At 39.3% G+C, this 19936-nt stretch overlaps 1 protein-coding gene across 13 annotated transcripts in view; it reads left to right on the forward strand.

Annotated features, from left to right (window-relative positions):
• The window catches only part of DBT (dihydrolipoamide branched chain transacylase E2), an 83550-nt gene that overhangs the window by 250 nt on the left and 63364 nt on the right, over nucleotides 1-19936 (forward strand). For 4 of the 13 annotated variants that reach the window (XR_010146582.1, XM_063780589.1, XM_054685359.2 and 1 more), the window contains exons 1-2: nucleotides 16073-16145; nucleotides 16833-16892. Coding sequence is in view for 4 of the 13 variants with exons in the window: in XM_054685359.2 (XP_054541334.1) it covers nucleotides 16884-16892 (9 nt within the window). In the remaining 9 variants the exon portion in view is untranslated. 13 annotated transcript variants of the gene reach the window in all.

Genomic DNA, 19936 nt, shown 5'->3' on the forward strand with positions numbered 1-19936 from the left:
TCTCGAGGATCCTGGCATACCCCGAGGTGCCGACTTTTAGAGCTGAAGATGCAAGAAAGATCGGGATCCTGCGATGCACCGAACCTGTCTCTCGAAGTGTGTGCGCCCTGGTACATTGATACTCTTGGCCTTTGGTTCCTTGCGGTGTGCGTGTTTGTGTATGCGGAGTGTGTTATCTTTGTTTCTAGGGTGACACACCATTTATTTGAGAGGCGGGCAAGGCAGAATCACTAGTTTAATATTCTGAAAAGCCAAAGTTATGCCATTTTGCTTGAGAGTGAGTGCAAGCTCTTGACTCCAAGGAACAGTGCAGCTAACAATTCACCTCAGGCTAGGGCAGAAGCAATAGCCAGCTTCTTGGTTCTGCCTGTGGCTCAGTTCCTACATAATTGAGTACCAAATAATATGTAAACCTCTAGGGAAGCAAAAAAGAGTAATTCAGCTTCTACCCCCGAAGTTATTGGAGGTATAATGGAGAGACTGAGACGTAATCAATTACAATGTCATCCTCAATAATAATTAACATGTACTGTATTTACAGTTTATTATGGGGACAATTACAATATATTAATAATATACTGTAACAATAACAGGCAACACTTATTGAGCACTTAGGTGTTGTGCACTGCATGCATTCATAACATGATAAAGTACTTACTGTTTTTACTGTTTTACAGCTTCCTGTGTTAAACAATTTGCTACAAGGTCACACAATTTTAACTAGAAGACTGAGATGTGAACCTGGGTGGTCTGATGTGAACACCACTGTCTGGTAATCCCAACGCTCTGCTGCTTTGCGACAGAGAATGTTTTAGGGAACACACAGACTATGTACTTAACCAAATCTGGAATTTGCCGTAAGATATTAATCAGAGAAGTAATGATACTTGCATTTTAAAATGAAGGCTTTGGCAGTAGGAGAAGGGTGAATAAGAGGCTTAAGAGCCTGAAGGGAGAAATGCCAATAATACAATTATCCAGCAAGAAATAATCAGAAGTTGAAGTAAGGCAATGATGGTAGGGATGGAATATAAAAAAGCTGTACCCCTATCTGACATCTTTATTGGGGGAACCCGCCCCCAATATTTCAACGTAGGTTCTTTCTATTTTCCATAAGTGTTGGCCAGCTGAGAAATAAAGAGAGACAGTATAAAGAGAGGAATTTTACAGCTGAGCCACCAGGGGTGACATCACATATCGGTAGGACCATGATGCCCGCCTGAGTCTCAGACCAGCAAGTTTTTATTAAGGGTTTCAAAAGGGGAGGGGGTGTAAGAACAGGGAGTAGGTACAAAAGTACAAAGATCACATGCTTCAAAAGGCAAAAAGCAGAACTACTAGTAAGGGTCTAACAAAGATCACATGCTTCTGAGGGAACAGGACAAAGGGCAAAAGCAGGACTACTTATAAGAGTCCAACAAAGATCACAAGGCAAAGGGCAAAAGCAGAGCTACTGATAAGGGTCTATGTTCAGCGGTGCACGTATTGTCTTAATAAACATCTTAAATAACAGAAAACAGGGTTCAAGAGCAGAGAACTGGTGTGACCACAAATTTACCAGGGCGGAGTTTTTCCCCACCCTAGTAAGCCTGAGGGTACTGCAGGAGACCAGGGCGTATCTCAGTCCTTATCTCAACCGCGTAAGACAGACATTCCCAGAGCGGCTGTTTATAGACCCCCCCACAGGAATGCATTCCTTTCCCAGGGTATTAATATTTATATTCCTTGCTAGGAAAAGAATTTAGCGATATCTCTCCTACTTGCACATCCATTTATAGGCTCTCTGCAAGAAGAAAAATATGGCTGTTTTTGCCCAACCCCACAGGCAGTCAGACCTTATGGTTGTCTTCCTTTGTTCCCTAAAAATTGCTGTTATTCTGTTCTTATTCAAGGTGCACTGATTTCATATTGTTCAAACACAGATGTTTTACAATCAACTTGTACAGTTAACACAATTATCACAGTGGTCCTGAGGTGATGTACATCCTCAGCTTACGAAGATAACAGGATTAAGAGATTAAAGACAGGCATAAGAAATTATAAAAGTATTATTTGGGAACTGATAAATGTCCATGAAATCTTCACAATTTATGTTCCTCTGCCGTGGCTCCAGCCGGTCCCTCCATTTGGGGTCCCTGACTTCCCGCAACACATCTTAGATTCTTATTACAGAAACTTAACATTCCCAGAAGAAGCCTCGCCTTTTTATTTCTAATTTTGGCTATGAATTCCTAGCTATGACCCATTTGCCCCATTCTAACTATTTCCAGTGGTAGGGGGAAAAGAACAAGACAGTAATATAATGTAGAGATGAGCTAATTGTGGTAATAATAAGCACTTGTGTAGTGCTTTCATATACATGATCTCTCTTAATGTTCATAACAAAGCTGTGAGGTTGGTGCTCTTATCTCTCTTTGGTTAATGAAGGACTGAGGCCTAGGGAATTGGAAGTGACCTGCCAAGATGACAGAACAATAAAGTGGCAGAGTTGGGTTAAATCCTGGGTTATTTTAATGACAAATGACAGACCAATAATTGATTCCTCAATAAAACAGTGGAAGTCAGAAAGAGTAGAATTGTACATTCAGAATGCTGGCAGAAAATAACCATCAACCTAGAATTGGGCACTCAGCAAAATTATCTTTCAAGAATTAAAGTATAGAAATAAAATAATTTCCAGGTACATGGAAACTGAATTTAACATCTACCTACACTTTTTAAAGGAAGTTCTAAAAGATGTACTTCAGAAAGAAAAATTACTTCAGAAGGAGAGTCTGAGATAGAAGTGATGGGCAAAGAAATTGTAAACACATAGTTGAATCTGAGCAAACATTACATGAAATAACACCAGACAACAAAAGTATGTAAGACGAGAGGTGGATGACAAAGTTAAAGAATTCTAAGGTCTCTCTTTGTAGTTAAGATATCAATTAATAGAGTTGACATAATTCAAGTCTTTAAGTACGCAAGGTAAAGTTTCAAGGATAACCATGAAAGTGTATAACTTCTAATCCAGCCAAAGGAAAAAATGGACTAACAGGAAAACACAGATTAAATGAACAAAAACCTAATATCATAATGAGCATTAAAAAAAAAAGAGGATGAAAAGAAAGCACTAAAGTAACAAAATAGAAATAAATTCATATATATCAACAGTAACAATGAAAGTAAATAAACTTTCTGATGAAAAGCCAGAGATTGTTGGATGACACATACCCACAAGTTTAAAAAATAAAAAAGCCAGAGATGGTTGAAAAAAAAAGTGCCATTTACAAGAGATGCACCAAAAACATTAAGGATCGTGAGGAGTTGAAAATAAAAAGATGGAAAAGAGACGCCGTATAAATGCCAACAAAAAGAAAGGTGGTATGCCTATATTCGTGGTATACCTGTATTTTGTATTAAATTAGACTTTAATACAAAAAGCATTATCATTGACCAAAAAGAGTCACTACAAAATAATAAAAATTGTGTTCCCCAGGAAAATAGTTATTCAAACCTTTGTGTGTAATAAATAGCTTCAAAGTATGTAAGTCAGAAATTGAAGAAACTGGTGAATCCACTACGATATTGTGAAATTTTAGCTCACTTATTTATAGATCAAGCAAATGAAAATTTAGGAAAGACAAGACAACTAATAAAACAACTAATAAACTTTGATCTAAGGGCAATTATATACATACATAATTGGCCATGTACATATATATACAGATATATATATACATAAGATATATATACAGATATATATACACAGATATATATATATATAAAACCTTCAGTTATTATACATATTTCCCTCCAGAACTCATGAAATAGACCTCCCCAGTACATTTTATAAGGCTAGTATGATCTTGATGCCAAAACCAAAGACAACTTGGGGAAGAAAAATTATAGGTCAACTTTATTTATAATTTAGATGCACCAGTCTCAGTGAAAATATTTACAATCAAATTCAACAATGTTTGTAAAATACAACACATTATAACCAAGTTGGGATTGAAGATCAATTTAAAATTGGAAAAATATGCTGATGTATCAAAAACCTAAGATCACACCAATAGATGCAGAAAAAGGATTGGAAAAAAAAAAGATCCATTTATGATGAAACAAAATCTAGCAAACCTAGAGATAAAACTCTCTTAGTGTTATTAATGGTATATTAGTCCATTTCACATGGCTATAAAGAACTACCTGAAACTGGGTAATTTATAAAGAAAAGAGATTTAATTCACTCACAGTTCTGCATGGCTGGGGAGGCCTCAGAAAACTTATAATCATAGCAGAAGGCAAAGGGGAAGCAAGGCATGTACTTACATGGTGGCAGGAGAGAAAGAGAGAGGAGATGGGGGCGAGGTACACACTTTTAAGTGCCACACACTTTTCAACAACCAGATCTTGTGAGAACACACTATCACAAGAACAGCAAGGGATTTCCCCATGATCCAATCACCTCCTACCAGGTCCCTCCCCTGACACTTGGGGATTACAACTTGACATGAGATTTGGGTGGGGACACAGAGCCAAACCATAACAAATGGCATCTAAAAAATTCAACAGCAAACTTCATTTTCTTTTTCGGCCCTACTGGGAGTCAAGCAAACATCATGTTTAGTAGTAAAATATTAGGTTCCTTCCTTTTAATGTTATTAACAAGATAAGAATGCCCAATATTATGGCTTTTTTAAACAGATGGTAGAAGTCCTAGACAGATTTTACAAGAAAGAAAAAAGACATAAGATAGGACAGGCAAAAACAACACCTTAATTTTGATATCATCTTAATGATGAGACTGTCTACATAGAAAACCCAAAAGGAATCTAGAAGAAATGGATAAATTCCTCGACACATACACTCTCCCAAGACTAAACCAGGAAGAAGTTGAATCTCTGAATAGACCAATAACAGGCTCTGAAATTGAGGCAATAATTAATAGCTTACCAACCAAAAAGAGTCCACGACCAGATGGATTCACAGCCGAATTCTACCAGAGGTACAAGGAGGAGCTGGTACCATTCCTTCTGAAACTATTCCAATCAATAGAAAAAGAGGGAATCCTCCCTAACTCATTTTATGAGGCCAGCATCATCCTGATACCAAAGCCTGGCAGAGACACAACAAAAAAAGAGAACTTTAGACCAATATCCTTGATGAACATTGACGCAAAAATCCTCAATAAAATACCGGCAAACCAAATCCAGCGGCACATCAAAAAGCTTATCCACCATGATCAAGTGGGCTTCATCCCTGGGATACAAGGCTGGTTCAACATACGAAAATCAATAAACGTAATCCAGCATATAAACAGAACCAAAGACAAAAACCACATGATTATCTCAATAGATGCAGAAAAGGCCTTTGACAAAATTCAACAACTCTTCATGCTAAAAACTCTCAATAAATTAGGTATTGATGGGACGTATCTCAAAATAATAAGAGCTATCTATGACAAACCCACAGCCAATATCACACTGAATGGGCAAAAACTGGAAGCATTCCCTTTGAAAACTGGCACAAGACAGGGATGCCCTCTCTCACCACTCCTATTCAACATAGTGTTGGAAGTTCTGGCCAGGGCAATCAGGCAGCAGAAGGAAATAAAGGGCATTCAATTAGGAAAAGAGGAAGTCAAATTGTCCCTGTTTGCAGATGACATGATTGTATATCTAGAAAACCCTATAGTCTCAACCCAAAATCTCCTTAAGCTGATAAGCAACTTCAGCAAAGTCTCGGGATACAAAATCAATGTGCAAACATCACAAGCATTCTTATACACCAATAACAGACAAACAGAGAGCCAAATCATGAGGGAACTCCCATTCACAATTGCTTCAAAAAGAATAAAATACCTAGGAATCCAACTTACAAGGGATGCGAAGGACCTCTTCAAGAACTACAAACCACTGCTCAATGAAATAAAAGAGGATACAAACAAATGGAAGAACATTCCATGCTCACGGGTAGGAAGAATCAATATCGTGAAAATGGCCACACTGCCCAAGGTAATTTATAGATTCAATGCCATCCCCATCAAGCTACCAATGACTTTCTTCACAGAATTGGAAAAAAACTACTTTAAAGTTCATATGGAACCAAAAAAGAGCCCACATTGCCAAGTCAATCCTAAACCAAAAGAACAAAGCTGGAGGCATCACGCTACCTGACTTCAAACTATACTACAAGGCTACGGTAACCAAAACAGCATGCTACTGGTACCAAAACAGAGATATAGACCAATGGAACAGAACAGAGCCCTCAGAAATAATGCCGCATATCTACAACTATCCGATCTTTGACAAACCTGAGAAAAACAAGCAATGGGGAAAGGATTCCCTATTTAATAAATGGTGCTGGGAAAACTGGCTAGCCATATGGAGAAAGCTGAAACTGGATCCCTTCCTTACACCTTATACAAAAATTAATTCAAATGGATTAAAGACTTACATGTTAGACCTAAAACCATAAAAACCTAGAAGAAAACCTAGGCAATACCATTCAGGACATAGGCATGGGCAAGGACTTCATGTCTAAAACACCAAAAGCAATGGCAACAAAAGCTAAAATTGACAAGTGGGATCTAATTAAACTAAAGAGCTTCTGCACAGCAAAAGAAACCACCATCAGAGTGAACAGGCAACCTACAGAATGGGAGAAAATTTTTGCAACCTACTCATCTGACAAAGGGCTAATATCCAGAATCTACAATGAACTCAAACAAATTTATAAGAAAAAAACAAACAACCCCATCAAAAAGTGGGTGAAGGATATGAACAGACACTTCTCAAAAGAAGATATTTATGCAGCCAAAAAACACATGGAAAAATGCTCATCATCACTGGCCATCAGAGAAATGCAAATCAAAACCACAATGAGATACCATCTCACACCAGTTAAAATGGCGATCATTAAAAAGTCAGGAAACAACAGGTGCTGGAGAGGATGTGGAGATATAGAAACACTTTTACACTGTTGGTGGGACTGTAAACTAGTTCAACCATTGTGGAAGTCGGTGTGGCGATTCCTCAGGGATCTAGAACTAGAAATACCATTTGACCCAGCCATCCCATTACTGGGTATATACCCAAAGGATTATAAATCATGATGCTATAAAGACATATGTACACGTGTGTTTATTGCAGCACTATTCACAATAGCAAAGACTTGGAACCAACCGAAATGTCTGACAATGATAGACTGGATTAAGAAAATGTGGCACATGTGCACCATGGAATACTATACAGCCATAAAAAATGATGAGTTCATGTCCTTTGTAAGGACACGGATGAAGCTGGAAACCGTCATTCTCAGCAAACTATTGCAAGGACAAAAAACCAAACACTGCATATTCTCACTCATAGGTGGGAATTGAACAATGAGAACACATGGACACAGGAAGGGGAACATCACATACTGGAGACTGTTGGGGGGTGGGGGGAGTGGGGAGGGATAGCATTAGGAGATATACCTAATGCTAAATGACTAGTTAATGGGTGCAGCACACCAACATGACACATGTATACATATGTAACAAACCTGCACGGTGTGCACATGTACCCTAAAGCTTAAAGTATAACAATAATAAAAAACTAAAAAAAAAACTCTTAGAATAAAACTTAGATGTATTTTGTCATGACTTTGGATTAGCCCATTTTTTCTGTATTATGATACCAAAAGCCCAAGCAGCTAAAGAGAAAATTAGATAAATTGAACTTCAATTTAATTAAAATTAAAAACTTTTGTGCTTTGGAGACTATTTTATTTTGTTTACACCAAATTTATTTTATTTTTGTTTACACCAAATTCATACACCACTATGAAGAAAGTGGGAGGACAAACCACAGAATGGGAGAAAATATTTAAAAATCATGTATGTGGGCCAGGTGTGGTAACACATCCCTGTATTCCTGGCACTTTGGGAGGCCAGGGCAGGAGAATCTCTTGGGGTCAAGAGTTTGAAAGACCAGCCTGAGCACCACAGAGAGACCCCGTCTCTACAAAAAAATTTTAAACAATAAATAAATAAATAAATAATTTATTTGGTAAGAGTCTAGGATCCAGAATATATAAAGAACTCTTTGAAGTTAAGCAAAAGCCTGGGTGCGTGGGTCATTTGGGCCCAGAAGTTCAAGACCAGCCTGGGCAACATAGTGAGACCCTGCCTCTACAAAAAATAATAAATTAGCCAGGCATGTTAGCATGTGCCTATCGTCCCAGCTACTTGAGAGGCTGAGGCAGGAGGATTGCTTGAGCATGAGCCCACAAGCTGGAAGCTGCAGTGAGCTATGATTCCAACACTGCACTCCAGCCTGGATGACAGAGCAAGACCACCACCCTGTCTCAAAAAAAAAAAAAAAGTTATAAACAAAAAGACACAAGCAAAGGATTTGAATAGGCATTTCTGCAAAGATATACAAATGGCCAATAAGCACATGAAAAGTTGCTCAGTGTCATTAATTATTAAGGGAATGCAAATCAAAACCACCATGAAATACTACTTCTCACCCACTAGGATGGCTGTACAAAAAGACAGGCAGTAACCACTGTTGGTAAGGATGTGAAGAAACCAGAAACTTCATACGCTGCGCTAGTACAAATGTAATGTTGTTGGAGCCCCTTTTGAAAATATTCTGGCAGTTCCTCAAAAAGTTAAACATAGTATTACCATGTAACCTATAAATAGCAATTCTACTCCTAGATATTCACAGAAGAGAAATGAAAACATGTCCACACTCAAGCTTGTACATGAATGTTCATGGCAGCATTATTCATGATCCAAAAAGTGGAAACAACACAAATGTCAAAATTAAATCAAGTTATAACTTTAAGAGTTCATTGTGCATACGAAACAGTTTGCAAACTGGAAAGACCTCAAATTGGAAAACAGCATGAAGTCTCAATTTAAAAAAATTATGTTTTTTAATTTATATAAATAGAAACAGGGTCTTGCTATGTGGCCCAGGCTAGTCTTGAACTCCTGGCCTCAAGTAATATTCTTGTTTTGGCCTCCAAAATTGCTGAGATTACAGGCATGAACCACCTAGCCCAGCCAGGTCTCATTTTATAGCAATTACAGCGGTTTATAGAGCATACAGGAAGCAACATTGTAACTTTTTTCATGACTGGCTGTCATTTTTTTAAAGACATGTTGAGCTATTTAAGCTGATTTATCAATAGATTCGTTTAACTTCATGAAATCATATTGATAAAGACAAAAGGCTTACTTTTATGTTTTGTTTATCTTTAGGGTTAGGGGAAATCAGGATGGATTAAGTCTTAGTTACATTGCTATGGGCAGTTTGGCCTTGAGAAATCTAAACTGTGGCTCTATTTTTATTTATTTATTGAGACAGAGTCTCACTGTGTTACCCAGGCTGGAGTGCAGTGATGTGATCACGGCTCACTGCAACCTTGACCTCCTGGGGCTCACGCAATCCTCCCACCTCTGCCTCCCGAGTAGCTGGGACTACAGGCACATGCCACCATGCCTTGCTCATTTTTAAATTTTTGGTAGAGACAGGGTTTTGCCATGTTGCTCAGGCTGGTCTCCAGCTCCTGGGATCAAGTGATTCTCCTGCCTCAGCCTCCCAAACTGCTGAGATTACAGGTGTGAGCCACCACACCTCGCCCATTTTTATTTTTATTTTAACAATGTCTATCAACTGATGTGTATATAAACAAAAAGTAAAGTATATCCATACAATGAAGTATTGTTCAGCCATGAAAAAGAATGAAGTACTGATACCATACATGCTGTAATATAGATGAACCTTGAGAACATAAGTGAAAGAAGCTAACTGAAGAAGCCAGCCACAAGAGACCACATATTGTATCATTCCAGGTATATGAATGTCTAGAATAGACAGATTTATGGAGATAGTTTAGATTAGTGATTGTCAAGGGCTGTGGGGGTACATTCAGAATGCGGAGTGATTGCTAATGGGTGTGAGGGTTATTTTGGCGAGGGGTGATATAAATGTTCTGGAATTAGATAGTGGTAATAGTTGCAGAACTTTGAATATACCAAAAATCACTAAATTTTACACTTTAAAAGGGTGAATTTAACGTATGTGATTGCTATCTCAATTTTTAAAATTGCAAAAGACAAGACATGTGAAGGAAATATAGCAGACTACCTTTAGGACCTTTGGATTGTAAAGTATTTCTTTTTTCTTTTTTTATTTTTGGAGACAAGGTCTTGCTCTGTCACATAGGCTGGAGTGCAGTAGCGCAATCATGGCTCAGTGTAGCTTCAACCACCCAAGCTCAAGCGATCCTCCCACCTCAGCCTCCAGAGCAGCTGAGACTACAGTCATGTGCCACCACACCTAGCTAATTTTTGTACTTTTTGTAGAGATGGGGTCTTGCCATGCTGCCCAGGCTGGTCTTGAATTCCCGGGCTCAAGCAATCCCCCTGCTTCGGCCTCCCAGAGTGTTGGGATTACAGGCATCAGCTACTGCACCAGGTGGGATGTATTTCTCAAGACACAAAAATCACTAATTATAAACAAAAGATAAATACTGTTGGCCTGTGAACGGTGGCTCAAGCCTGAAATTCCAGCATTTTGGGAGGCCAAGGTGAGAGGATCGCTTGAGCCCTCAAGTTTGAGACCAGCCTGGGCAACATGGTGAGACCGCGTCTCTACAAAACGGTTAAAAAAAAACTTAGCTGCATGTAGTGGTGTGCACCTGTAGTCTCAGCTACTAGGAAGGCAGAGGTGAGAGGACTGTTGGAGCCCACGAGTTCAAGGCTGCAGTGAGCTGTAATTGCGACTCTGCATTCCAGTCTAGGTGACAAAGTGAAGCCTTGCCTCAAAAAAAGAAAAGATTAATATGTTTTAACTACACTAAAATTAAGAACTCTGTGCATCAAAGGACTCCTTCAAAAAAGCAAGCAAAGACATGTCACAAACTGGAAGAAAGTATTAGCAACACATGTAAATTAAAAGGATTAGAAGAATCCAGAATATATAAGGAACTCCTAAAGTAATCAACTAGAAAAAGATACACTATAGAGGGAAAATGGGCAAAAAGCATGGACAGGCATTTTATTTTATTTTAAATTTTTTTTGTTTTTACATAAACAACACTTTTTTTTGTTGATGTATTCATCAATAGACACAGGTTGTTTGCATATCTTAGCTATTGTGAATAATGCTACAGATATCTTTACAAGATATTGATTTCATTTCCCTTGGGTTTATGCTCACAGAGAAATTGCTGAATCATATGGTAGTTCTACTTTTAATTTCTTCAGGAACTTCTATTTTCACAAAAATAAAGTATATCCATACAACGAAGTATTGTTCAGCCATGAAACTGTACCAATTTACAAATATTGCCACCAACAGTTTACAAGGGTTTCATTTTCCCTATACCCTTGCCAACATTTGTTATTTGTCTTCTTGATAAGTCATCCAATATATTAATACTACATTTATATAGACTGTTTCATCATATAAAGTTGTATCAAGATACTAGAATTCCTTTGATCTTCAAAATATCCCTGAAGGTATGTTGAAGATGGTAGGGAAGGTATTATCAATGTCAATCTCATCTTGTACACAAGAAAACTGAAACTTGCCCATGATAGGCAAAAAAGAGGCAGATCTATATATAATTCAAACTCTTAATGAATCACTACAAACTATCCATATTAAACAAAATATATATCTGTATTATATACAATACATACAACTCTATATTAACATAGTTGACTAAGCATATATTGGAACAGTTTCTAAATAAGTAATGATATTTAAATACTTAGGCTATTAAAAGTCCTCAAAATTCATAAATAGTTAAACTACAGTAGCTCAGGCAAGCATGTGTTGGTATATTTTGGGGTAATGGTCAATGCAGGGGCTGACTCTAGGCTACATTTATCTCCTGACCACTTAGAATTCAGAGCAGAATTCAGAAGGTCATCCTCAGATTTTTCTACACCAGTCAGGCACACCAAGGAGCCAAACAAGTAATTTAAGACCTTCATTAATTAGCATCTTGCATTTTGGTAAACGTCACTCTTTCTGAGAATTCCATTGAATAGAGCAGAGTGTCAGTTTAACGAAGCCACAGTCATGTTCTATTTTTTTTTTCTTTTAGGCAGGGTCTTGCCCTGTTGTCTAGGCTGGAGTGCAGTGATGCAATCACAACTTACTGCAGCCTCGAGCTCCAGAGCTCAAGTGATCCTCTCGCCTCAGTCTGTAGGACTACAGGCACATGCCACTACCCCCAGCTAATTTTTTGTAGAGATGGGGTTTTGCCATGTTGCCCAAGCTGGTCACAGACTCCTGAGCTCACGCGATCCTCCCGCCTTGGCCTTCCAAAGTGCTGGGATTACAGAGCCACCGTACCTGTCCCACAGTCATTTTCTTAAGGATAAATTGTTTCATCTTATTTTGTCCCACATTTATAGAAAGTAACATAGACAACCATCTTAGAAATATCAACAATTGAGCAAGCACTCTAAGAATGGCTAATAAACATGTAGAAACATGCTCAAGTTTATTAATAATCAGGGAAATTCAAATTAAGATTATAACATCATTTTATATTTACTAAATTGGGGGAAAATTTTAAATCTGACAATATCAAATGAGGAACAATAAACATACAGCAGCTAGGCATGTAGTTTGTACAATCACATTGGAAAACAATCTCATATTATCTAGAGTAAACTTGAAGATAAACATAACCCCTGTTTCAACAATTCAACTTTTAGGTATTTATCCTAAGCCTACTAATCAAAGTGTAGTTGGCTAACCAATAGCATTTGTATCACCTGGAGCTTGTTAGAAATGCAGAATGGCAGGTTTACCCACATTTACTGAATTAGAATCTGCTTGTTAACAAGATCCCCGGTTGCTATGAATGCTCATTAATGTCCGAGAAGCGCTGTGCTAAAGAAACCCTAGAACATGCACCAGGAGAAATGATCAAGAATGTTCATAACAGCACTGACGGTAATAGCAAATAACTAGAAATAGCACAAATATCCACTCAGTAGAGAATGGATAAATAAATCATGTCAGAAAAACTAGTTGCAGAAAGATACATACAGTTTAATACCATTTTTATGAGACTCAAAAACAAGCAAAAGTAAATAATATGTTACTAGGCATCCATCCATATATGTATATGTGGTCAATTCTAAAATAAACAAAGGAATGATAAACACAATTCAAGATAACGCTTATGAAGGGGAGAGGTAAAGGAAGGAGCAGTGATCTTCACTAACAGGAAAGATTCTATTTCTTTTTTTTTTTTAGTTTAAAATGTATTTTATTTTTAGACAACCTACATAATGTGTTTTTCCATAGGTTCTATTTCTTAAAGTTGAGTGGTAGGTTCAAGGGTTTTTGTTATATTATCATGTGACATATGTATTTGTTTTGTATTGTTTTGAGATGGAATCTTGCTCTGTTGCCCAGGCTGGAGTGCAATGGCACAATCTTGGCTCACCACAACCTCCGCCTCCCAGATTTAAGCAATTCTCCTGCCTCAGCCTCCCGAGTATCTGGGACTACAGGCGCATGCCACCATGCCCGGCTAATTTTTGTATTTTTAGTAGAGATGGGGTTTCACTATGTTGGCCAGGCTGGTCTCGAACTCCTGACCTCGTGGTCTACCCGCCTTCGCCTCCCAATGTGCTGGGATTACAGGCATGAGCCACCACGTCCAGACTTATATATTTGTTTTTATTCATATGTTCATTATTCTCTCATATAACACAGTTTTAACAGCTTTATTATGGTATACTTTACATACCATAAAATTCACCTGTCTTAAGTGTATAATTCAAAGATTTTTAGTAAATGTACAGAATTATGCAATCATTGCCACAAAGTGGCAAAAGAAAATTTTCATCACCACAAAAAAAATCTCTCTTGCCTCTGCAATCACTGCCCCTTCCACCTCTAGCCCCAGGCGAATTTGTTTTCTAATGCTAACCTTATTAATTAATAATACTAATATAATCTTATTATATAACTAATATAACTAAAACTAATCTGTTTTTCATCTCTATAAATCAACATTTTCTGGACATTTAATTTAAATGGAATCATGTAATATGTGATCTTTTGTGCTTGTATTCTTTTACTTAGCATAATTTTTTTTGACATTCATCCATGTCATAGCAATTATCGCTAATTCAGTCATTTTTAAGGATGAATAATATTTCAGAATATGGATGTACCACATTTTGTTTATTCACCTGTTAATGGACATCTGGGCTGTTTCTAGATTTTGGCTGTTATGCTGTTATGATTATTCCTATACAAGTCTTTGTGTGAACACTGTTGTCATTTCTCTTATGTAGCTATCCAGGAGTGGAATTGGTGGGTCATAACTGGCCATTTTTAAATCTAAAAAAAGAGAAGAAATGGGGTCTTTGTTTCTTTCAAACTCGAATAAAAGAATTAACTAGGGAATAGATGGTGTATTTCTTTCCAGATGCTGGAATGAAAGATAAGGACACATATTATACTGAATATAGAAGCAAGAATCCATTGACATAAGAAGACGGTAAAGGATAAACTAGTTATCTTCTGAGGAGCAGGTACAGTTAAAAACGAAATTAGGACAAAGAAAGTTGTATAGCAGCAGCTTGGAAGGGAGATGATTCACTTCAAAGGTACAACTGCCACTGCTTTTTATACAAACACATGCTTGTGGGATTATCAAATATATTAATAATGTCTATAAACATTTTTAAGGAAATGTAAAAACTTGAAATTCTTTTGACTAGTCTAGGTTTTCTGAGAAAGATAGCTATTTAGGCCGGACCCAGTGGCTCATGCCTGTAATCCTAGGACTTTGGGAGGCTGAAATGGGAAGATCGCGGTTTGAGACCAGGACTTTGAGACCAGCCTGGGCAACATAGAGAGATCCCATCTTGAACTTCTGAGCTCAAGCCATTTGCCTGCCTCAGCCTCCCAAAGTGCTGGAATTATGGGCAGGAGCCACCACGCCTGGCCCAAGAGACCCTATCTCTACCAAACAAACAAACAAACAAAAAAGATAATAAGATTTATTGTTTGCATTGATTTTTTGTGTGTAGGTGTGTAATACATAAAATGGCAAATGAGGGGAAAAAGTGTTTGGGTCATATTAAACAATGAAGTTGTGAAATACCTGAGATTTTGTTTCATAACCACTAATCTTCAATGTTGAGCATTTAAAATGTATTTGTTCCAGTTTTTTTTCTCTGTAATTCCTTAGACATCTGTGCAGATTTTCATTCCCACGTAAGAAGCAATAACAGACTAATGTCATCCTGGACATTTCCAGGAATTGGTTTCCTAGTTGCTCTGAGGAAGACTGCCTTTTAAAAGAAAGCTCTGATCTGTTCTTTACCAGTTCCACTTGACCTGAATTTGACATTTCTTTAAGAGACAACTAAATCAAGATCATGTGTCTGTGACATGTATTGCATATGCTAGTTAGCTGCATCTGATAGCAGTCTGTAAAAAGAAAGATGATAACATGTTTATTTTAGACATTAGGTAATGTTCATCTTTCATGAAAAAAATTGATTAGCCAATTTTGGTAATCAAAAACATAAATGGGAGTAAAAAAGGCAGTCATTGGGAAGTACTGCTGTATGGACTTGTGAAACAACTAGTTGTCCAGAGCCTTGCTACAACGTATAGAAATATTCTATTTTCTGTATTTGGGGCGGTTACACTACAAGATGAAGACGGGGAAATGTTTTCCAACTCATCCCTCAGGTCCTACTGCAACATAACTTTCTTGAGGTAAGTACCCTTCTTTGTGTTTCCTTAACACTCTCTATTTTCCCCATCACATACACTAAAAAGATTATCTTTGGTGCATCTGTATTTACACAGCGGTGTTAAATTTGGGCTGCCCTCTGCCCCGCCTCCGTCCCCCAGGCTCTTTTCACTCCCCGCTGGGTCCCAGATTCTAGGGTTTAGCTCAGGCTCCGCCCTACTCCCTGGTTGGCTGTTGGGTGGGAGGCTCGTTTCTTCCCTCCCTATTGGTCGCCCAGGGGGAGGCGCGTTTCCCATCTCCTGATAGGCCGCGCCGAGGAGAGTCTCTCCAGTTTGCGGCACTGTTGTCATTTCCGGGGTAAGATGGCTGCAGTCCGTATGCTGAGAACCTGGAGCAGGAGTGCGGGGAAGCTGGTAAGCACGTTTGGGCAGATCTGAGGCCGGGAAGGAGTGATTTGTCCGGAGTCATCCAGGAGTGGTGTTTTACTTTCTCCTCCGGTGCCAGGCGTCCAGGGCACGCGTGATGGAGAGGTGAAGGGATGCATGCAAAATAAAGGGCAGAGAACGGAGCGAGTCGACCAGTCTGGAGTGGAAACCCACTCCCTCCCCTTACCTGGAAGCGCTTCTGCAGCGATTCAGCCGTCCTCCTGCTCCATCTGTACCCCGAGGCCCAGCTAGCGTTTCATTGAGCGCCTTCCAGGTGCCAGGCATTGTGATAGGCGCTGTGGATCCAGAGATATATTCGTTTAGCATTTATTGCGTACCCACAGTATGCCAAACACTGGTAACACGACCCCTACCCTCAAGGAATCTACAGTGTGTAGAGGAAGAGGCCGTTCAAGTTATAGAATATCAGCAGGGTTCCCTGCTTCCGAAGAACTGAGCAGCTCGGCGTCACTCTTTTGCCTTGTACTTCTATGTCCGCACCACATATCATTCCTACCCTTTTGTCACCAAAGCTGTGACCCACCACCATCTCCCCTGCACTTCCTTCTCTTTCTCCCAGTCTTAGCACCAAGCACTGACACATACCGGTAACGATACTTGTTACACCCTATTTGCTTAGTGTTTCTTCTTCCTGCCTCTTCTCCCTTTCCCTAGATGCTCCTGCCTTGGTGACCCCGATCTTACAAAAACTTTCAAGAGCCTGCTATGTACCAGGTACTGTGTTAGGCACTGGAGATACAAATATGAAATAGACATCATATCTTCCTTCTCAAGAGATTACAACCTTGTGGTGGAGGACAAAGGAGAGGGAGACAGATAGAAATTACAACCCAGCATGAGAGGTACTGTGATGGGACAAGTGCCTAGAACTACAGGAAACAGGATTGGACACCTATGGTGGACTTGGGGGTCAGAGGAGTTCCCAGAGGATACTGTATGACTTGAGATTTAAGAAGGATAAGTAAGAGATAACCAGGAGAAGAGAGCTCTTCTCAGCAACACTTAACACATATTGGTCTCTCTTCTTTCTAGAGCTTTCCATTCTTGTTTTCTGTGACACCAGTTTCCCAATATTATTCTTTCTTCATCTTTGGCCACTTCATCCCAATATCCTGTTTCACTTCCCGCCTTTTAAATATTGCTTTTTCTAAAGGGCTCTGACTTTGGCCCTCTGCACTTTTCCCACTTTCTGGGTTATCCCATCCACTCTTTGGCTTTAGTTACCATCTATGCTGATGAGTCCTAAAGTTCCCCAGTCTTCCAACCAGGTCTACTCCAAACCCATATATCCTACTGTCCTGGAAATCTCCAGTTTCATATGTATGTGATGTTTTCCAGCTGCAATTAAAAACCCAACCAATAAATAGGAAATTAAGTATCCATGCATACAGAGCATCCCCAATTAGATGTCAGCTCGCATTAAGTGGCTTATGATTATCAATGTCGTCATTTCCCTAGTAGTTCATTTGTCCTTTTCCTACTGTTTACAAGAGGGCTGCTACGACTTCTTATTTTATGTTGAAGGCAGGAAGGCGGAAGAGGAGGAGGTTCCAGTCTCACTGGCCAGAACTGTGTTACATGGCCCCTGCTAGCACAAGGGAGCTTAGAAAAACTTGTCTTTTTTTTTTTTTTTTTTGAAATGGAGTCTCTCTCTGTCACCCAGGCTGGAGTACAGTGGTGCGATCTTGGCTCACTGCAGCCTCTGCCTCCCAGGTTCAAGCGATTCTTTTGCCTCAGCCTCCCAAATATCTGGGACTACAGGCACACGCCACCATGCCCAGCTAATTTTTGTATTTTAGTAGAGACGGGGTTTCACCATGATGGCCAGGCTGGTCTCAAACTCCTGACCTCAAGTGATCCGCCCGCCTTGGCCTCCCACAGTGCTGGGATTACAGGATGAGCCACCATGCCCAGCAGAAAAGCTTGTCTTTAGTCTTCTCACAGTGTCTGCCATAAAGCTTCAAAGCAGGTCAGACTCTCCAGCCTCTAGAACTGAACCCTCAAACCAGTTTCTCTTAATTTTTTTTTTTTTTTTTTTTTTTTTGAGAAGAGTCTTGATCTGTCGCCCAGGCTGGAGTGCAGTGGTGCAATCTCGGCTTACTGCAACCTCCACCTCCTGGGTTCAAGTGATTTTCCTGCCTCAGCCTCCCAAGTAGCTGGCACTACAGGCGCGAACCACCATGCCTGGCTAATTTTTGTATTTTTAGTAGAGACGAGGTTTTGCCATGTTGGCCAGGCTGGTCTTGAATTCCTGACCTCAGGTGATCCTCCTGCCTTGGCCTCCCAAAGTGCTGGGATTACAGGCGTAAGCCACTGCCCCTGGCCCAGTTTCTCTTGATTTGAGCCTGTAATTCTCTCTGAAGAAATCTAGTCATGATTTTTCCACCCTGCCCTCAACTGGAGGTGTCTTGGCCCTTCTTAACTGGATTATATGCCTCCAGTGGTCTTGTAGTTTTTCCAACCCATTCTCCATAGTGTAGCCAGAGTGATCTTATAAAGTAAGAGACATTTGATAATGTCATTTTCTTGTTTAAAACTGCCCTCAGCAAAATGTCCAAAATTCAAATGACTATGAGGCAATTTATGATCTGGACCTTTCCAGTCTCTTAGATCTCATTCCTTACCAAAACCTACCCATCCCAACCCCAACTCTGACACTTCCCCACCCTTATTCCACACTAAACTACACTAGAAGTCTGTTGAACAACTTGAGTTATTTGCACACACACTGTGCTTTCTCTCTCAACTCCAGACCTTTGCACATGTATTTCCTCTGCTTTAAAGACTCTTGCCTTACTCCACTGTGGCCTTATCTGCAACATACCTCATCCCCTGGGTTACACCTACTCATCTGTCAGGTCTTACTTCAACATAACTTTCTCCAGCTAGGTTCCCTTAACACACTCTATTTCCTTCATTATAGCACATGTTATAATCACCGGTTTACTTGTCTTTACCTTTCACTGTACTGTGCATTCTATAAGGGAAGAAATTGCATCTGTTTTGTTCTCTGTATAATCCCAAGTGCCTGGCACATTGTAGGTGCGCATAAATATTTTTTAAATGACTCAGTAAAAAAAAAGTCAGGTTTGTAAACTCTTGTAAAAAGTTGTAAGCAAAAACAGTTCTTACCCCCGTAGTAAATTATTAAAATAGCCTTATAATGTTGTGTTTTACATTTCCCTAGGACATAATGTATTTGACTCTTGATTAATCATGCCATTTGGAATTTTTCTGTTGTGTCTGTCTTCCTGTAGTAAAGTGTAAGCAATTTGAATTCAGGAACTATATATTGCATCTTATTTAGCTTTGCATTTCCAAGTCCAGTACAATGTCTGACTTTAGGGGTGCTCAACAGCTGCCTATTGAATTATTATTAAATATTTCCTTAATACGCTACTTTGGTGAACAGTTTCATTTCCCTTTATGTTCTTCTGTCCTGGTTGTGATATTGAATTACTAATTTTTTATTTTTATTTTTTTTGAGACGGCGTCTCACTCTGTCGCCAGGCTGGAGTGCAGTGGTGCAATCTCAGCTCACTGCAACCTCCGCCTCCCGGGTTCAAGCGATTCTCCTGCCTCAGCCTCCCAAGTAACTGGGCAGGCACGTGCCACCATGCCCAGCTAATTTTTGTATTTTTAATAGAGACGGGGTTTCACTGTGTTGGACAGGATGGTCTGGATCTCTTGACCTCGTGATCCGCCTGCCTCAGTCTCCCAAAGTGCTGGGATTACAGGCATGAGCCACTGCACCTGGC

This window comes from Pan troglodytes, chromosome 1 (genome assembly GCF_028858775.2).
Source record: "Pan troglodytes isolate AG18354 chromosome 1, NHGRI_mPanTro3-v2.0_pri, whole genome shotgun sequence".
Lineage (NCBI taxonomy): Eukaryota > Metazoa > Chordata > Mammalia > Primates > Hominidae > Pan > Pan troglodytes.